Source organism: Symphodus melops, assembly GCF_947650265.1.
Source record: "Symphodus melops genome assembly, chromosome: 11".
Taxonomy (NCBI): Eukaryota; Metazoa; Chordata; class Actinopteri; order Labriformes; family Labridae; genus Symphodus; species Symphodus melops.
The window spans coordinates 18,042,232-18,058,028 of record NC_136701.1 but is presented as its reverse complement, the minus strand read 5'-3'; the positions used below and the strand labels follow the sequence as shown (position 1 = coordinate 18,058,028).

The 15,797-nt window shown below is 42.4% G+C and overlaps 1 protein-coding gene across 2 annotated transcripts in view; it reads left to right on the top strand.

The window, feature by feature from the left end:
• rapgef6 (Rap guanine nucleotide exchange factor (GEF) 6) overlaps positions 1–15,797 on the top strand; it is a 134,705-nt gene that overhangs the window by 33,589 nt on the left and 85,319 nt on the right. For both annotated transcript variants that reach the window (XM_079355397.1, XM_079355396.1), the window contains exon 5: positions 6,161–6,230. In XM_079355397.1, the coding sequence (XP_079211523.1) occupies positions 6,161–6,230 (70 nt within the window). The remainder of the gene's footprint in view (positions 1–6,160; positions 6,231–15,797) is intronic.

Here is a 15,797-nt window from a genome sequence, read left to right as displayed (position 1 = left end):
CTGCTTTTGCAGACAGATGAGTAACAAGTTACATTCACAACAAAAACCAGGAACGACTTGATAACTTTAGTGCCATTTGACATTTGTGCCCTTTAGCAAGGCATTAACAGGTCAAGTCTTGCTTAACATTGTTATCATTATAAATCTAAATAACAGCCAAATATATGAGACAAATCAGATTCATAAATAAATGATGAAGCTCTTTTTGTTACTAAGAATAAAGCTCGTTCCGACACCCTACTTTGTACAGACTTTGGCCACAGTGTGGAATTTTCTAGAATTATTTGACACTATCCAAGGATGTGTGTGTTCGTCTGTGTGTTTGTGTGTTTTTGAGAGTGTGTGTGTGTGTGTGTGTGTGTGGCCTCGGTTTCTGTGCCGGCTGTCAGGGTTTATTGCTCCTGGCGCTGCAGCTGTCACTGGACCGAGGCTGAACCTGTTCTCCTCTCTGCCAACAACTTGTTTCTGCTGGAAGGAGGGGAGAGAAATCACCACCTGCCCAAATCCCAAACAGACACATCTTCCATTAAAAAAAACAAAAAACGTTGAGCTCCCCTATTTCCAGCAAAGATCGCTGTTTTTGTTGAACAAAGCTTGTGTTTATCTGACAGAGTATTTACTGTCAGGATTTCACTTTGTTGTTGAAGGCATGTTCGCTCTGAAAGAAAACAGATCTTGAGTTATTTCTTTCCAGTAGGAAAAAAAAAAAAAAAAAAGCTGGACTATACAGCATATGAAACAGACCCTGCTGGGATTGAGTGCGTTTTCTTCAGTCATAATTAGTCGTGTGTGCGTTTGTGAAGATTGCATGTTGCACTCTGAAGAAGAGCGTTTTCTTGAAACGTCTGTGAAGTCGGAGTTCTCTCCTTGTTCGTTTGAATGTTCTCTCTCACACATGTGCTCCTCCGGATGTTTTCAGGATTTATTTATTTATTTGTTCTTCTTCCATCAGAACGAGACCAATACAACAAGTGGAAGCAATGCATCAACTCGGGATATGTGAATAATGTGGCGGCTCCTCCCACTTTGCCACGCTGAATTCTTTTAGGTTTGGGTGAGCTTTTTTTCGCGTTCCACAATGCACCCGGCAAACATCCGGAAAAGTTAAAAAAAATTTACGTACGGACATTTCGAGAGAATTCGGGGTCTGCCTCTGAAATCGTCTGGATGTGCTTTTCTACACGTGCGTATCCCGCGTGGTCTCCGGACACATTTTGCATTTGAATGATGTGTCAGGCTCGTTAGCTGATCTGATCGTCCGTCCAGCTCCTCTCAGCCTGTCGTCACGTTAGAAGCCTCCGGAGCGCCCCCTTGCTGTAACAGACAGGTGATGTCACTCAGGCTGTGTCCATTAATAGTCTTCACACACGCAGCTCACCGCTAAAACCATTTTGAAGTAGTTTTGCGTGAACAAGGCTGAAGTGTCAGGAGAATGTGAGGACGAGGCTTTTGGTGATTTTGAAACACAGATTTGTTTCTGTGGTCAAATCTATAAACGTCTAACTGTAGAGTGAAGCGGTGAGTCATGGTCGGCGCATGTATCGTTGTGTTTCTTTGACAAGTTCATGACGCTCTCGCTGCACTTGTGTTTTGTAAGACTAGAACCTTTGGCTTTTGTGCGGTTGTTGCGGGTCGTCTCACTTCCCTCTGCAAGACAAATATTCACAGCAGCAGACAACAGAGAGGTGTCAGGTGTCTGTACAGTCAGGACGACAAGCATTATTTACTCCAGTTTGTGGATTCCTCCGCTTTTGGGGGAAAGGCATGCAACGAGGCTTCGAGGGCGGCAAATAAGAGGAAGGACTACTTTAAGTTTTTTTTTTTTTTTTTTTTTTTTGGTGTGTGTGTGTGTGTGTCCACCACCACCCAGAGAGTCTGCAGGTTTTTATGAACAGCAAACCGTATTCTGCCTTTGTTTGTTCTCCCCTACACACACAAACAGCACACGGGGAGGAGACAGGCTCGGCAGAGTGTGTGAGCTGCTGACAGGGAGCAATGCGTCTCGCCTCAGTGGAGTGTGGAGAGATCTGTCAGAGTCGGGCTGACCTCCAGGCTAAGGGCTCGGAGAGACACTCGGAGCCCTGCAGACTGCATTCAGCCCCAGGAACTCTAGAAAACGCGTGGTGGATGGAGGGGGGGGTGTTCATGTTTTCTGCTGGTGGTGGGTTTGTTGGCCGGGCTTTTCCATAATCAATCGATTTTTTTTAACGAGATGTGACACTTTCCATCGCAAGTGACCAGATGAACGCGGAAAAGATATCGCTCTTTACGCGTGAAACTATTTGAGGAATTTGAAGTGGTAAACCTTCTGTTCCTGTCTTCTTCACTGATGACCTGTTTGGCCGAAGACCCCCCTCACAGCTTTAGGAATGCTTTCTGCAGCTGACGCAGACCTCTGACCCCTCATACAGGGAGGCAATCAGCAGCCACATCTCTCGAGACAGGGTGGACAAAATACCACTTGATTAACTGATACAGACAGAAAGAAAGAAGCAGTACAGGCATGATTACAGCGGTCACACTTTAATCCCCATTAAAAGCTGCTTTAAACACCCCTCCCCCCCCCCTTAAAGTCATGTCCTCCTTTCCCTTAAAAACTATTAAACAAAGAACATTCAATACAAAGAGATAATGGCTCCCTCCCTGTCCTTGGATTCCTGACCAGTGCACTTTATCTGGAGATTAAGTGTTTTCTACCTTTTATATTGAGTGAATAATTTAGTTTCCTGTAATAAAAAAAAAAAAACTGAAGAAAATCATTTCAGTGTTAATTGTGTTGCCAAAAAAAGCACCGAGGCTGCATCAGCGGGGATACATTGGCTCCGATGAGAAAGGTTTCCTGCAACAATACACGCCCAGCTTTTCATCCAGTGGAATCTTTCTTCTTCTTCTTCTTTTTTTTTTTTTCTCTCCAGGCACTGAAAACGGAAGAAAGAGGAAGTTGCAACAGTTCTGCTTCAATAAACAGTTTTCTTTAACTATAAGGAACTCTGTACGTCTGGGGGGGGGGGATTGCAAATGTGTAAAAGCATCAAGATCTTTCATCAGCGGGTCCGTCATCAGAGCATATTAACAAGACAGACTTTCATCTGAGCTCCAAATCAAGAGGCTAAAGTGTCGGCGTCAATGTGAGACTGTGAAATGAAGGATTAGATGGGATCTTTTTTTCTTTTTCAGGCCCTGAGAGAGGAAGTGCTAACAGTAAAAAGAGAGGAATATTGGATTAAAGGGAATCCAGAAATAGATGAGTGGAGGGGAAAGAAAACAGCATAAAGAAGTGAAAATGGAAAGAGGAAAGAGGTGGAGTGGATAGGACAGGACGGGACAGGGGGAAAGAACAAAAAAAAAAACAGAAAACAAGAAGGTTTATAAATAAGGGAATGGATTCAGAGAGGTAAGGTGTTAAATTTGTGAAGGAGAGAAATAGAACAGAAAGGTTGAAAACGAGCAGAGGTGGAGGGGAAGGGCCAAATGGAGTGATTAAAAAGGAGGTAAGAGAGTTTGGGGCGCCAACAGTTCTGTTGTGCGTCCCATGTTTGGAGGTTATAGTCCCTTTTGTCGCAGCAACCGTGGGTTCGAATCCAACCTCGGCCCCTTTTCCGCACGTCATCCCCCAACTCTCTCCTCCAAACATGTCCCATCTCTGTTCACACGCTCTCCTATCCAATAAAGGCAAAAGTCCCCACCAAAGAAAACATGTATAATATGTTCAATACAGAAACAAGTGAACGGAGGAAAAAGAAGTTTAAAAGGAAGGGGCGAGCCACAGTGTGAGACGGTAACCGGAGAGGAGATGTGAGAGTGAAAGTTGGCCGTTTCCCAGCGCAGCACGCTTCTATAATTAAAACCAGCGGCTCCTTCACTTCCAAACAATGCTGATTGGCCACTTTAAGCCAGCTGAAGAGAGAGAGAGAGCTGTGTTCTCAGGGATCAGCGCACACAGTGATTGAGCTGATTATACAGGGTGTCTCACACAGCCTCACACAGGGAACACAGACGTGTGTCGTTACCGAACACGTACGCTCAAGGTGGCGGGACACTTTCAAGAGATTTGGAGAAACACATTTCTTAAACTCTTTTTCTGTGACTTGTATGACATCGACTCGATGTGTTTGGGTGGAAGGCTCGACGCTGGTCAAAGCTGTGATTTGACCAACGTGGGCGGCTGTGGCTCAGTCGCTCAGTTCGTCGTGTCTCAAGCGGAAGGTCGAGGGTTCGATCCCCAGGTCCTGCGAGCAACATGTCCGATGTGAAGGCAAGACACTTAACCTCGAACTGCGTCAGGGCGTTTGAATGTGTGTGAATGGTTTGATGTGTATAACCAGCCATCGGTGTGAATGGGTGTGAGTAGTCAGAAGACTAGAAAAGCGCGATACAGTCCATTTACCAAAGCAAGACATTTCTTTGAATTATTCATTGACTGTTGAGTAGAAGCTCTACAGTACCTATGTTTGCCACATGTCACTCTAAAGCCGTATCCATCCTAACATTAGGCAGCAGTAGCTCAGTATATAGGGTTATGAACCAGAGGGTTGCCTGTTCAAGTCCCTCTGCGGCTCAAAAATATGGACGTTGTTCTGGCAGCTGGATTGGTGCCAGGGCACTCATTGAGCACTGTGCCGAGGTGCCCTTGAGCAAAGCACCGAACCCCAACACTGCTCTGGTGCGCTCCCTGCAAAGCAAAGCAGCCCAACTCTGACATCTCTCTACACCATGCATGTCCACGGGTCGATAAGGACAGCATTGTGATTTATTGTGCCGTCCCACGCAGCACCCGGCCTCGAACTCTCAACCAAAGGAGGTCTTTCAAAGCGTTTGAATCCACCAGCGCAGAAGGAAAAACGGCTTTGTGAAATGTGCTTTAAAGTCAGCCCAAAGCACTTTACTCATCTCTCTTCCATCTGGGCCTGTCAGAAGGCAGGCCGAAAGGAGCAAATCTTAAGACCTTTATTTAACCAAACATGAACTCTTAAGGCATCATGTGGGATCTCCATGTGATGATTGTAGGGCAGAGTGACCCACAAGACCTCACCACAGCGTCAGCTGCTCTCCCCCTGCTTACCCAACAACGGCCAGCAGCCTGGCTGACTGTTAGCTAACCTGTGAGGCCTGCAGACAGAGCACCAAGTGAAACAGCTGAGTGTTGTGTACAGACAACAGGAGTTTGATCATTTTTTTCTCGGTGAGGCCACGGGTAACTTGAAAAGGAGGTAGCCTGACTTTTATAAAGGATTCATAACCTCTGGAACGATATGCTACAACAAGCTAACAAATACATCGACTAATATCATGTGTATACTTAGTGCGTATTAGAAAGGCGTTACCTTACGTTTAAAAATTGGAAAAAAGTGAAAATGTCACCTTCTACACTTCCTATATAATATAATTTCACCTCACAGAAAGGTGTGTGTTAGTTTGCTCGAGCATATAAAAGAAGTATTTAATAAATAGAATCACAAGTCTAAAAGTTTCCAGCATGTCTCTTAAAGATGAGCTACTCTATTTGTGGTAATGAAGTGCTGATTGTGCGTTCAGCCTCTGCTTTAATGCTTCACTTTCGTTTAGGTGTGCGGACCATGAAGACTTATTGATCCGCTCTCTCTTTTCAGCCTGTGGTCAGACCTTCACCACTAACTCCTTGACTGTCCTGTTCAGCTCCGGTTCTAACGGAGTGCCGTGACGGCACGTCGACCTCAAAACACCTCGCGTCTCTCTCTCACGCCGCTGATTTACGGGAGAGAGAGTCGCTAAAGTCGAAACAGCAGAGGAGATTCCTTTTCTGACAGTCTCTCTTCAAGGCTTCTGAAATAAGCGTTTTCTAAGATTTCATCCAATATTCTTGCCGATGAGACGGGAGAGAAGTTTGGTCGTTCACTTCGGTCTTCACTTAGAAATGTTTGTTGAACCATCTTAGACGTTGGCGACGCAACAACTTGAGCTGAGACCTGATTGACTTTGGTTTCATGTTATATTACAATGTGCACCAAACAGACGTCACCCATCATTCAGTATCTACATCAAACAAAAAGAATGGTTTCGTCGTGTGATTGGAAGAGAATATGATGGACTGCCTCTGCAGTGAGGATAGTTTCACCCTTTTGTTTTCTTCACTCTTAATGCTTATTTTGTTTTCGTGTGTTTGTGTTTGTCCTCTCTACAGTTTTGGAAAGCAGCTGGGGGGCAGACGAGGCTGTGAATGCATCACTTTGGAGCCGTCAGAAATGATCGTGGTGAGTAAAGACACATCCTGCGTCTCTCTTTTACTCCCCTTCCCCTCTCTCTCTCTCTCTCTCTCTCTTTGTGCCTCCACTAAGCTCCCTTTTTATCCTCCCGCCTCTCCCATGTCTGTCCTTTGATAGCCCTCTTTTTTTTTTTTTCCACCCTCCTTTATTTGATGTCTGCGATAGCCTTTCCCCCTTTTATTCTTCTCTAATTCATCCCTTCTCTACTCGTCTTTCATCTCTCTCCCCGGTCCTCTCTGTCTCTGTACGCTCTGAATGAAAGCGTCATCGGCCGGACGTGGCTGATTTTGTTTAAGCTCCAAAGCAATAAATAACATTCAAACTGAACAATAAACATTTATTTTATTTTTTCATCATTAGTGATTTATGTTTTACGGACTAGAAAGCGACGTGCTGCCCTCAGTGTGTTTTCATTTCTTTTTGTGTTTAGAGAGACACATGAATACATGTGTTTTTTTTTTTTCACTCTCCTTGATGAAGCACTTCGACTTGTTATAAAAAGGCGTAAATGTTTAAAAACAGCAGAATGTGATACATGCGCTCTTTGTAGGATTGCAGGTTTCTTATCGTAGCTTTCACACTTCCTGAAAATCTCCTGAAAAAACCTCCTGATGTTACCCGGAGGAGCTGTCCTGCGTGTCTAAATACGAACTGCAACAGTTTTCGCTCTAACGTCACCTGGACGTCTTACTTCCGTCAAATTCGATCGGCCTGGAAGGATCTGGATATTTTCAGGATCGCATGTGTGAAAACCACTTAAGTGTTTTTTTTTTTTTTTTCTGTGGCGAGGCTTTTGGAGGAAGAAAATCTTGAAAGTTTTCCAGAAAGTTTTTTTGTTAACTTGCAGCAATTTCTAATTGCTGGAAATGTGTCTTCACTATCTTTCTGTACAAAGCTATGGAAAACATTTTCCTGGTGAGTAAAAAAAAATAAAAAAAAAATAAAAATAGTCACAAGCAACTTTCAGCATCTTCGACTGAAGCCAGAGAAGCTTGTTGTAGCTTTATTCCGACCTGTCATGATTTCGTCTTTCTTGTGTCATGTCACTTTCTCTTTTACAGTGACGTTTTCACCGAGCGCCGGCTGGAGCAGAATATTCAAAACACTCCGTCTGCTTCACTTTATCCTGCTGAAATTTGCATTTTCGAAAATTGTGCGTGTTTCTCTCGTGCCTCCACAAGGTCGCGGTACTCACACAGTCTGCGTCTCCTTCCTCAACGTCCTTCATGCGCTTCCATCTTCTCATTTCTTTGTCGCCGTGTCTGAGGGGACCGGAGGGATCCGATTGGCTTAGACAGGATAGGCAGTGAAATTTGACAAAAAAAAGAAAAGAAGAAGAAGCAGCAAGTCGCACCAGGTCTGAACTGAGAATATTAAAATAACCTGAGCATGTTTGACCTTGTGGCGTCTTTGAGTTGGACTTTTGACGAAACCATGACGTCTCACTGTGAGGTCGACGACACAGCAGAAAGTCCCCAAAGGAAGCTTTTACACCAGCTTTCCTTTTAAACTCCCAATTTGAGATTTCTGTTCTCTGACTGTTCAGAATGAAAGAACTGTCATTACTGTAGGCGGGGGGGGGGGGGGGAACAATGATGAAACCTTATCATCCTGCCACAGACTGCCACTCTGTTTCCTCCAAACTGAGGCAATATTGTGCAAGATTTTCATATCAATTAATATCTGCTCAAGCATTCAGTTTCTCTTCTTGTTCTTTTGACACAATCATGATATCCCAGTTTGGCTCTTAAAGTTTGTCTTTTACCGCTGCAGGCCGTTCTCTACTGGGACAAATCCCCCCGGCTTACAGGAAGTCGTGTTTTTACAGCAGTCGAGAAGAAAATGAATCTATAAAAACTGCTTCCACTCTGTTCTGTTCATTCACTGTGTCAGCGAGTCCATACTGTTGGCACGGCAACAATGCGAGGGGACAGAATGAGGATTGTTAGATGATTATGACAAAAGCTGAGTCGTGCTTTAGAAGAGGAGCAGCTTTGATCCGCAGGTCGTTGGGAGAAAAGATGAAATGCACCGATAGAAACTTTGTAAAGTTTGTAAATGTTAACCCCTTGACGCCTGTTGTCGCGAATTTGCACCAAACTGCTTCCGCTCCAAATGCAGCCAAAACAGCGTCCGTATTCCTCCACTGCCGGTTGATGCACTTTCAATACATACCTCTGAACCTTTTGCAAGCATTAGTTTGTCATAGGACCAGTCGGAGACAGAACATCCGTTTGATGTGCTGTTCATGTGCTGTTTTTATGTAATATCTATTTATGTGCTGTTTTCAAATAAAAGTTCTCAACTTAATGTAGCATCTACCTGAAAGCAGAAAAAAAAAAAGTTTCAATACTTGGAAACAAATTCAGACGTCGAGGGGTTAAACCTGCACTGCAGCTGAATGTCTGGTATAAACCAATCAGGGTTGGGAACATTGTACTGGTTTGATGTGAACTGTGTGAAGATGATCACGTTAAAGCAGTCTGCATGAACACGTGACGTCAGGAGGTGATGTTTGCTGGATGTTGTAGTCCTCTGACAGAGCTGCAGGCTAGCTGTTTCCCCTCTGTCATCGCGCGGAGCGAAGTTAGCCGGAGGGAGCTGGAGAGCAGGTATTCTTGTCAAACTCTCGCCGAGGAAGCTGTCAAACATGAATCTTCTTCTTTATTATGATCGCCGTGAAATGTCTTAAACCGCAGGCTTCATACTTTAGTGATTGATAAGGATCGAAGACGAGGCTTTATGTAGTCCTTCTTTTGATACGTTTCTCATGTTTGGGATTCTTTTTGAATTTTCGTTAGTGGCTGAACAAAGACAACCCACGCACATGGACATTTTGTGTTGATTTAGTGATTTTAATGGATTTAAGTGAAGGACACAAAGACAGAAATGTGAAGTGTTTGTTTGAATGAACTGATTTAATATGAGTGTGTGGGACGTGAGCAACACTTTCCCTTCATCAACCAGTGGTGCTTTTACTCCAGTACGTCCAGGAAGCCGCATCCACTGAACTCAGGACACTTGCACAACTTCCACACGCACACCACTGTGACAGTTTGATGAAGAAAGGTTGATAACAGAGCAGCGACTGACGAGCAGCTGAGAAGTCGGGTTTGTGATGTGGTAAGGGAGGTTTGTAAAAGTGGAAAGCCACACACACACATTGATTAATATGAGTGAATAAAGGCCACACTGTAGCTGCAGTAAGAGGCTGCTGCTGCTGCTGTGAGTGGATGTCTCACCTGTCAGAATTACTTAAGGCTGCAGACTCAGACTGAACGTCTCTGTGACATTGTAAGCACAACTTTTCCAACAAATGTCCAGTCAGGAAGAAGGAGTTTTAGTGAGGCATGGTACTTCATCTTAAACCAGCCGTGTGGATCTGTGCAGAGGCCGGTGTGACAGTTAAAGAGGGTGGGGAGAAGGTTCAATTGAACAGTTGTCTGGGGAAGAGATAAAAGAGTTTAAGAGGCGGGGTTTGAATTAAACCGTCTTGTTTGATATTAAAGATTGTCGCTGTGTGTGAGTGTAGAGAGAGAGAGAGAGAGAGAGAGAGAGAGAGGTGTTGCTGGTGATGGAGCAAGGGGGGGAGGAGAAGATGAGTGCTTTAGAGAAATGAAATGAATCATTAGTGCCTTGGGGAGAACAGTAGGTGCTTTTCTGTGTCTATACATAGACTTAAAAGTATTAACATTTTTGTCTCAGAAATAGGAAATGAGATTACGTCAAAGCTTTTGCTGTTGTTTCAATCCAGCATAGCTTTGTTTTATGGTCTGCAGTGGCCAAAGTACAGCAGGAAGGAAGGGGACTTTGGATGTGAGTTATCAGACTCCTTGGAAGTGATTTTAAAAAAAAAAGAAAAGAAGAAAAGAAAAAGTGCTTAAGTCAGGGTTGCCAAAGTATAAAGACAGAGATTTGCTTTTCTTTATTCCTCAAGAAGGTTAACACGTGTCTTTGGGTTGGGATGAATAACAGTGAAAGTTAACGAGGAACAGACTGAAGTGTTTGAAAGTGCCTGTCCGCGGGCTGTTTGTTATGATTCTTGCTGTTTTCTAAGTGAACTTCCGGCCTGCTGGATCGACGTTGTTGTTATCGTCGATGGTCGTCGCGTTGAGACTGACGACCGTTCAGATTGAGTCGGATCTGTAGGAATCAGATTTGAATCGCATTCGAAACCCCCTCCGTATTTGGTTTGAATCAGATTTGGACAAATCAGATCTCATGTGGTGGTTTTTGTCCAGACTGGCAAAAAAAGAAAAAGAAAAAATCACAATCACATGGATATGTGATGAAAACCAGATTTGGAGGTGCAGTGTAAACAAGTCAGTTCATATGAGTGGCCATGAATTTATGAGGTTCACATTCATGATCTCATGTGTTGTAACACAGTCAGGAAAATGTCTTATTCTTTCAAATAGCAAGCCATGACTCCTCCTGTAATAAATAGTAAATGAAGCCCTGTCCTCCACAGACGGGAGCAAACAGTCCATTATATTTTTAAAAAGCATCAGGCTTATAAAAACCCCCCGTAGAGATTAAACTGCCCGGCTCGTTTCTCCCACGAGGCTTCGACTGCACGTCTCTGTCTAGACTAACACTAATGGCAGGTTTTGGTCACTGCTAAGAAAAAAACCAAAAAAAAACCTGCTGTTTTATTTTTGTAAAGAAATCCAATTATAGTAAGGGTATTTTATCAGATATTTGGCCAATCTGGGAATAAATTCCTTACCAATAGATTTCTTCACAAACGTGTTCATAAAGGTGTCTTATAACACATAAAAAAACATTTAAATCCAACTCCCATAGGAAAATCCGTGAGAGCAGCTCAAAGTCAGGGTACCTGGAATAGTACTTTATTGGTACGATATACTTATTGGTGAAAACTTGAAAATGTTAACCTTTGCTTTTGGTAGCTTGTGAGGGGTCAAACTAGGGGTTCTTTAGGATTCTGAATCCATTGCAAACATTTGTTTTCAAAAAAATCCATTCCTTGGTGGAGAAATGGCCACGCCCACTTTTACATGTAAATTTACAATAGCTCTATATGTTGATTTTAATATCTCGAATACTAGTTAAAAAATATACTGCACCACATTGCTTAATGTATTAGGGGTCCAGGTCTGAGCTTTCTTCACACTCTACTGTTCTTAAAGTGGGGATTTGGACCCCCTGGGGGCTTATGAGACACTGAGAGGGGGCTCGCGATATGCTTTCCATCACCAAATACAAAAGTTGAATGATCTAAAATTTCATATCTTACCCATTATGGTGGAAAAAAAACCCATTCAAATATTAGTTGAATTTTAACTAATGGTTAGCAGTGGCAAAGTAATTTATGCTTCCCATAAGTGAAACAATGCAGGTGTCTGCTGCTCCCTATGAATGACATTTGACACCTACATAAACTGGGTGTCTGTTAAGGAAATTGTGAATGTCCACACAGTCCTACTGTTTATACATTGTATTATTATACAGCATTTCTTACATTACTCTGCTGAAATAGAGACAGTCGGGTTCCCCGGTCTTTAGCACAGTTATTGGGGGGGTCCAAAGCTGAAATGTATGGTAACCTCTGCTCTACATCATCATTGATACAGTTCTTGCACGCTGTACCTTTACCATTTCTGCATGCCAAGATACATTCAACACCTTTCTCCATACAATTAAAGCTCCTCAGGAGCCATTGGGTCCTGTGTTTGAACCAGCTTATAACCATAAACTCCTCCCACCCATCAATAGTCACTGAGGTCCAAAAGACTCTGCTAAACCTTCCAGTCCCAGGTTTTGATATCGGCCTGGAGACTTTGCTTTGCAGCTTCACCCTCTATCTGTTGGAGGTACAGTTTCGAGTTAGACTAACTCAGCCACCGCCTTCCATAAGAACCTGTATCAAACCAGACACACTGACACCAGGTATAGAGTAACAGATGGTACATCATATGTGTACTGGAAAATGTGGATACCAGTTCTTTAATGGCTAAAGTAACTTGCAAAATGTTCACTGTTAAAACCAAGAACTCCTGTTTTGATCAACAGATCTGAGTAGATATGGTACGTTTATCACCAAGTGCAAAGCACCTGGTGCATTTATGCAACAACCTCTAATGTTGAAAAATTAAGCCGATGTGAAAGTGTCAAATCTTGCAGTATGTCGAGTGTCCACTAGAGGCTGGCTGCAGCGGCACAGGAAGTCACATACACACCCATTCAAAAAGCCTGTTTTTACAGCAGCCATGAACATGTTTACATGCAAGAACTGTATCAATGATGACGTAGAGCAGAGGTTACCATACATTTCAGCTTTGGACCCCCACAATAACTATGCTAGAGACTGGGGAACCCCACTGTCTCTATTTCAACAGAGTAATGTAAGAAATGCTGTATAATAATATAATGTATAAACAGTAGGACTGTGTGGACATTCACAATTTCCTTAACAGACACTCAGTTTATGTAGGTGTCAAATTCATAGGGAGCAGCAGACATCTGCATTGTTTCACTTATAGGAAGCATAAATTACTTTGCCAGCGCTAACCATTAGTTAAAATTCAACTAATATTTGAATGGGGTTTTTTTCCACCATAATGGGTAAGATATGAAATTTTAGATCATTCAACTTTTGTATTTGGTGATGGAAAGCATATCGCGAGCCCCCTCTCAGTGTCTCATAAGCCCCCAGGGGGTCCAAATCCCCACTTTAAGAACAGTAGAGTGTGAAGAAAGTTCAGACCTGGACCCCTAATACATGAAGCAATGTGGTGCAGTATATTTTTTAACTAGTATTCGAGATATTAAAATCAACATATAGCGCTATTGTAAATTTACATGTAAAAGTGGGCGTGGCCATTTCTCCACCAAGGAATGGATTTTTTTGAAAACAAATGTTTGCAATGGATTCAGAATCCTAAAGAACCCCTAGTTTGACCCCTCACAAGCTACCAAAAGCAAAGGTTAACATTTTCACATTTTCACCAACAAGTATATAGTACAATAAAGTGCTATTCCAGGTACCCTGACTTTGAGCTGCTCTCACGGATTTTCCTATGGGAGTTGGAATTAAATGTTTTTTTATGTGTTATAAGACACCTTTATGAACACGTTTGTGAAGAAATCTATTGGTAAGGAATTTATTCCCAGATTTTTGCAATATGCCCTTACTATTAGTTTAGAAAATAAACAGAAATCCCTTCATGCTTTTTTTTCAAGAGGCCAGTAACGACAGAATCTTTGAGATGTTACATCGAGCCACAGACGCCCCAAAAACATTTAGGCTTTTTTAATATTTATTTTACATTTGCACTGATTTATATTTGTTTGTGTCATTCAAAAAGAAGACTGAATTATTATACCATGGTGAGGAGTTTGTCGGTTTTATAATGCATCACAAATTCCACAAACAAAACAAAGCTGCTCCCTCTGACATTGTTTTACAGTGAACCGTCTCCAACAGACGTCTGTTCTCAATTGAAGGTGATAAAATATCTCGACAAACTTGATAAAAAGGTTCTTTTCTATTTTTTATGCAGACGTTCAATCACTGGTTAATGTCGTCAATTCATATCAAGATTTCCTCCGTGTGGAGTCGAGCTGAAAAGTGGCAAGTCATTTCAGTCAGTTTCTGATACTTAACATTTCAAAATGTCGTATCAGATGAGACTCCAAATCCTTCTTGGGCGCTGTAGGTGGTGCATCATTTGTTTTGTTTTTTAGGCAGCAACATGTCAGGAATACATGATTGATAAGTGGGTAAACAGCTTGCATGAAGAGAGTAAGGAACATTTTAATTTTAAATTCCCCACCGGTTGACTGACAGAAGGATTTCTTGGAAACACAGCAGGATTTAGAACTAATCATTAAGGCCTTGTGTTAAAGTGTGTGTGTGTGTGTGTGTGTGTGTGTGTGTGTGTGTGTGTGTGTGTGTGTGTGTGTGTGTGTGTGTGTGTGTGTGTGTGTGTGTGTGTGTGTGTGTGTGTGTGTGTGTGTGTGTGTGTGTGTGTGTGTGTGTGTGTGTGTGTGTGTGTGACACATTCAGACACACACACACGTCACTCTGAGTGTATAAACACACTAGAGTGGAGGGACTGTGCTCTCGTCCGCTAACACTGCATTGCAGCCAATCACTTAATTAGGGCCATGGGAATAGTGGAGGGAGCGTCTGTCTTCATGATGCTGGTCACAGGATGGACTGGAGTGACATCCACACACTGACAGGGTGGGCTTGTAAAGGTTTCTGTGTGTGTGTGTGTGTGGGGGGGGGGTTGTAGAATGAAGGAAGGAATGGAGCAACATTAAAAAAAAGGAGCAAAAGCATGAAGGAACAAAATAATCTGATACAGAGAGGAATATAAACTGGCAGATGAGTACATGGGAAGTTAGTCTCACACACACACACACACACACACACACGTAAACGGACAGAGGAAAAAGGAAGTACGGTCACATTATGGCCATGGCAGCCTGTCAAATACATACAAGCTTGAGATTTTAATGGACAACATAACCGCCGGTCATGGGACAGTTGGGGTTGTATTCAGTCAGACAAAAGAACTGTTATGTGGCCACAGCATAGACATGAAGCTCTGGTACATTTCTACCTCCAAGCTGTGTCTCATGAGGCTTCATAAGAAAGGACATATTAGGACTGGAGTTGACCCCTTTCACAAAAGCTATTATAAGTGTAATAGTTGTTATCAGACTTTAGGCTCAACTACCCACAATGCAGCAGCTAGTCTGTATATTGAAGAGCAGAACTCCCTCACATAAGGCGGATCTGTCTGTTGTATCCAAACGCAGCTGCTCATGCTAGATGTTAGAGGAGCAGCAGATTGTCCTCGAAGTCGTTCTATAGGTCGTGGAGGAGATTTGGATTTGTGTTCTGTGTAAGCATCTTTGCTATTCCCCACTTTGGATCAACAGAATCTTGTATAAATAAAGTTAAATTGTTGCTTTATTTAACTGAAGTTATATTTTGCAAAACACGTAAAACTACTTCAGTTTGAATCTTTTAGAGTTTCATTAATTTCCTCTTTACGTTGTTTTGGTACCCAAACCATGCCACCGTCATAATGCCTTCATTCTCACTCAGTGTATCTGTGAGGGTGTCATATTGGTGTCCCAGTGTGTGCATTCATATTGCATCATCAGGAGAGAGAGAGAGAGAGACATCTAACCAAAGCTTCACATACACACTACTAGGCATGTGTGCGCACACACACATTCATGCATTAGATTGGTGCATTTTTTTTAAGATGTGTTGTAGAACATAATTTAAAGGATTAGTGATGTAATATCAGCTTTTTTAAAAGAAAAAAAAACTTGTTTTGGGAAAAACTCATTTTCAAAAATACGTTTCATTTAGAAGTGAAAATTAAAGAAAATAAAAATCACGCGCTTTTTTTGGGGAAAAAAAAAACTAAAACTAAGGTCTGTTAGACTCCAGCGTCATGTCCTCTAAAGGATGGCTAACTTATTTCAAAGCTCTTTTTTTTTTTTTTTTTTACATAGAGTCATTGCTGACATAACAAGACTATGGATACGTTTAAGATTATGCAATCC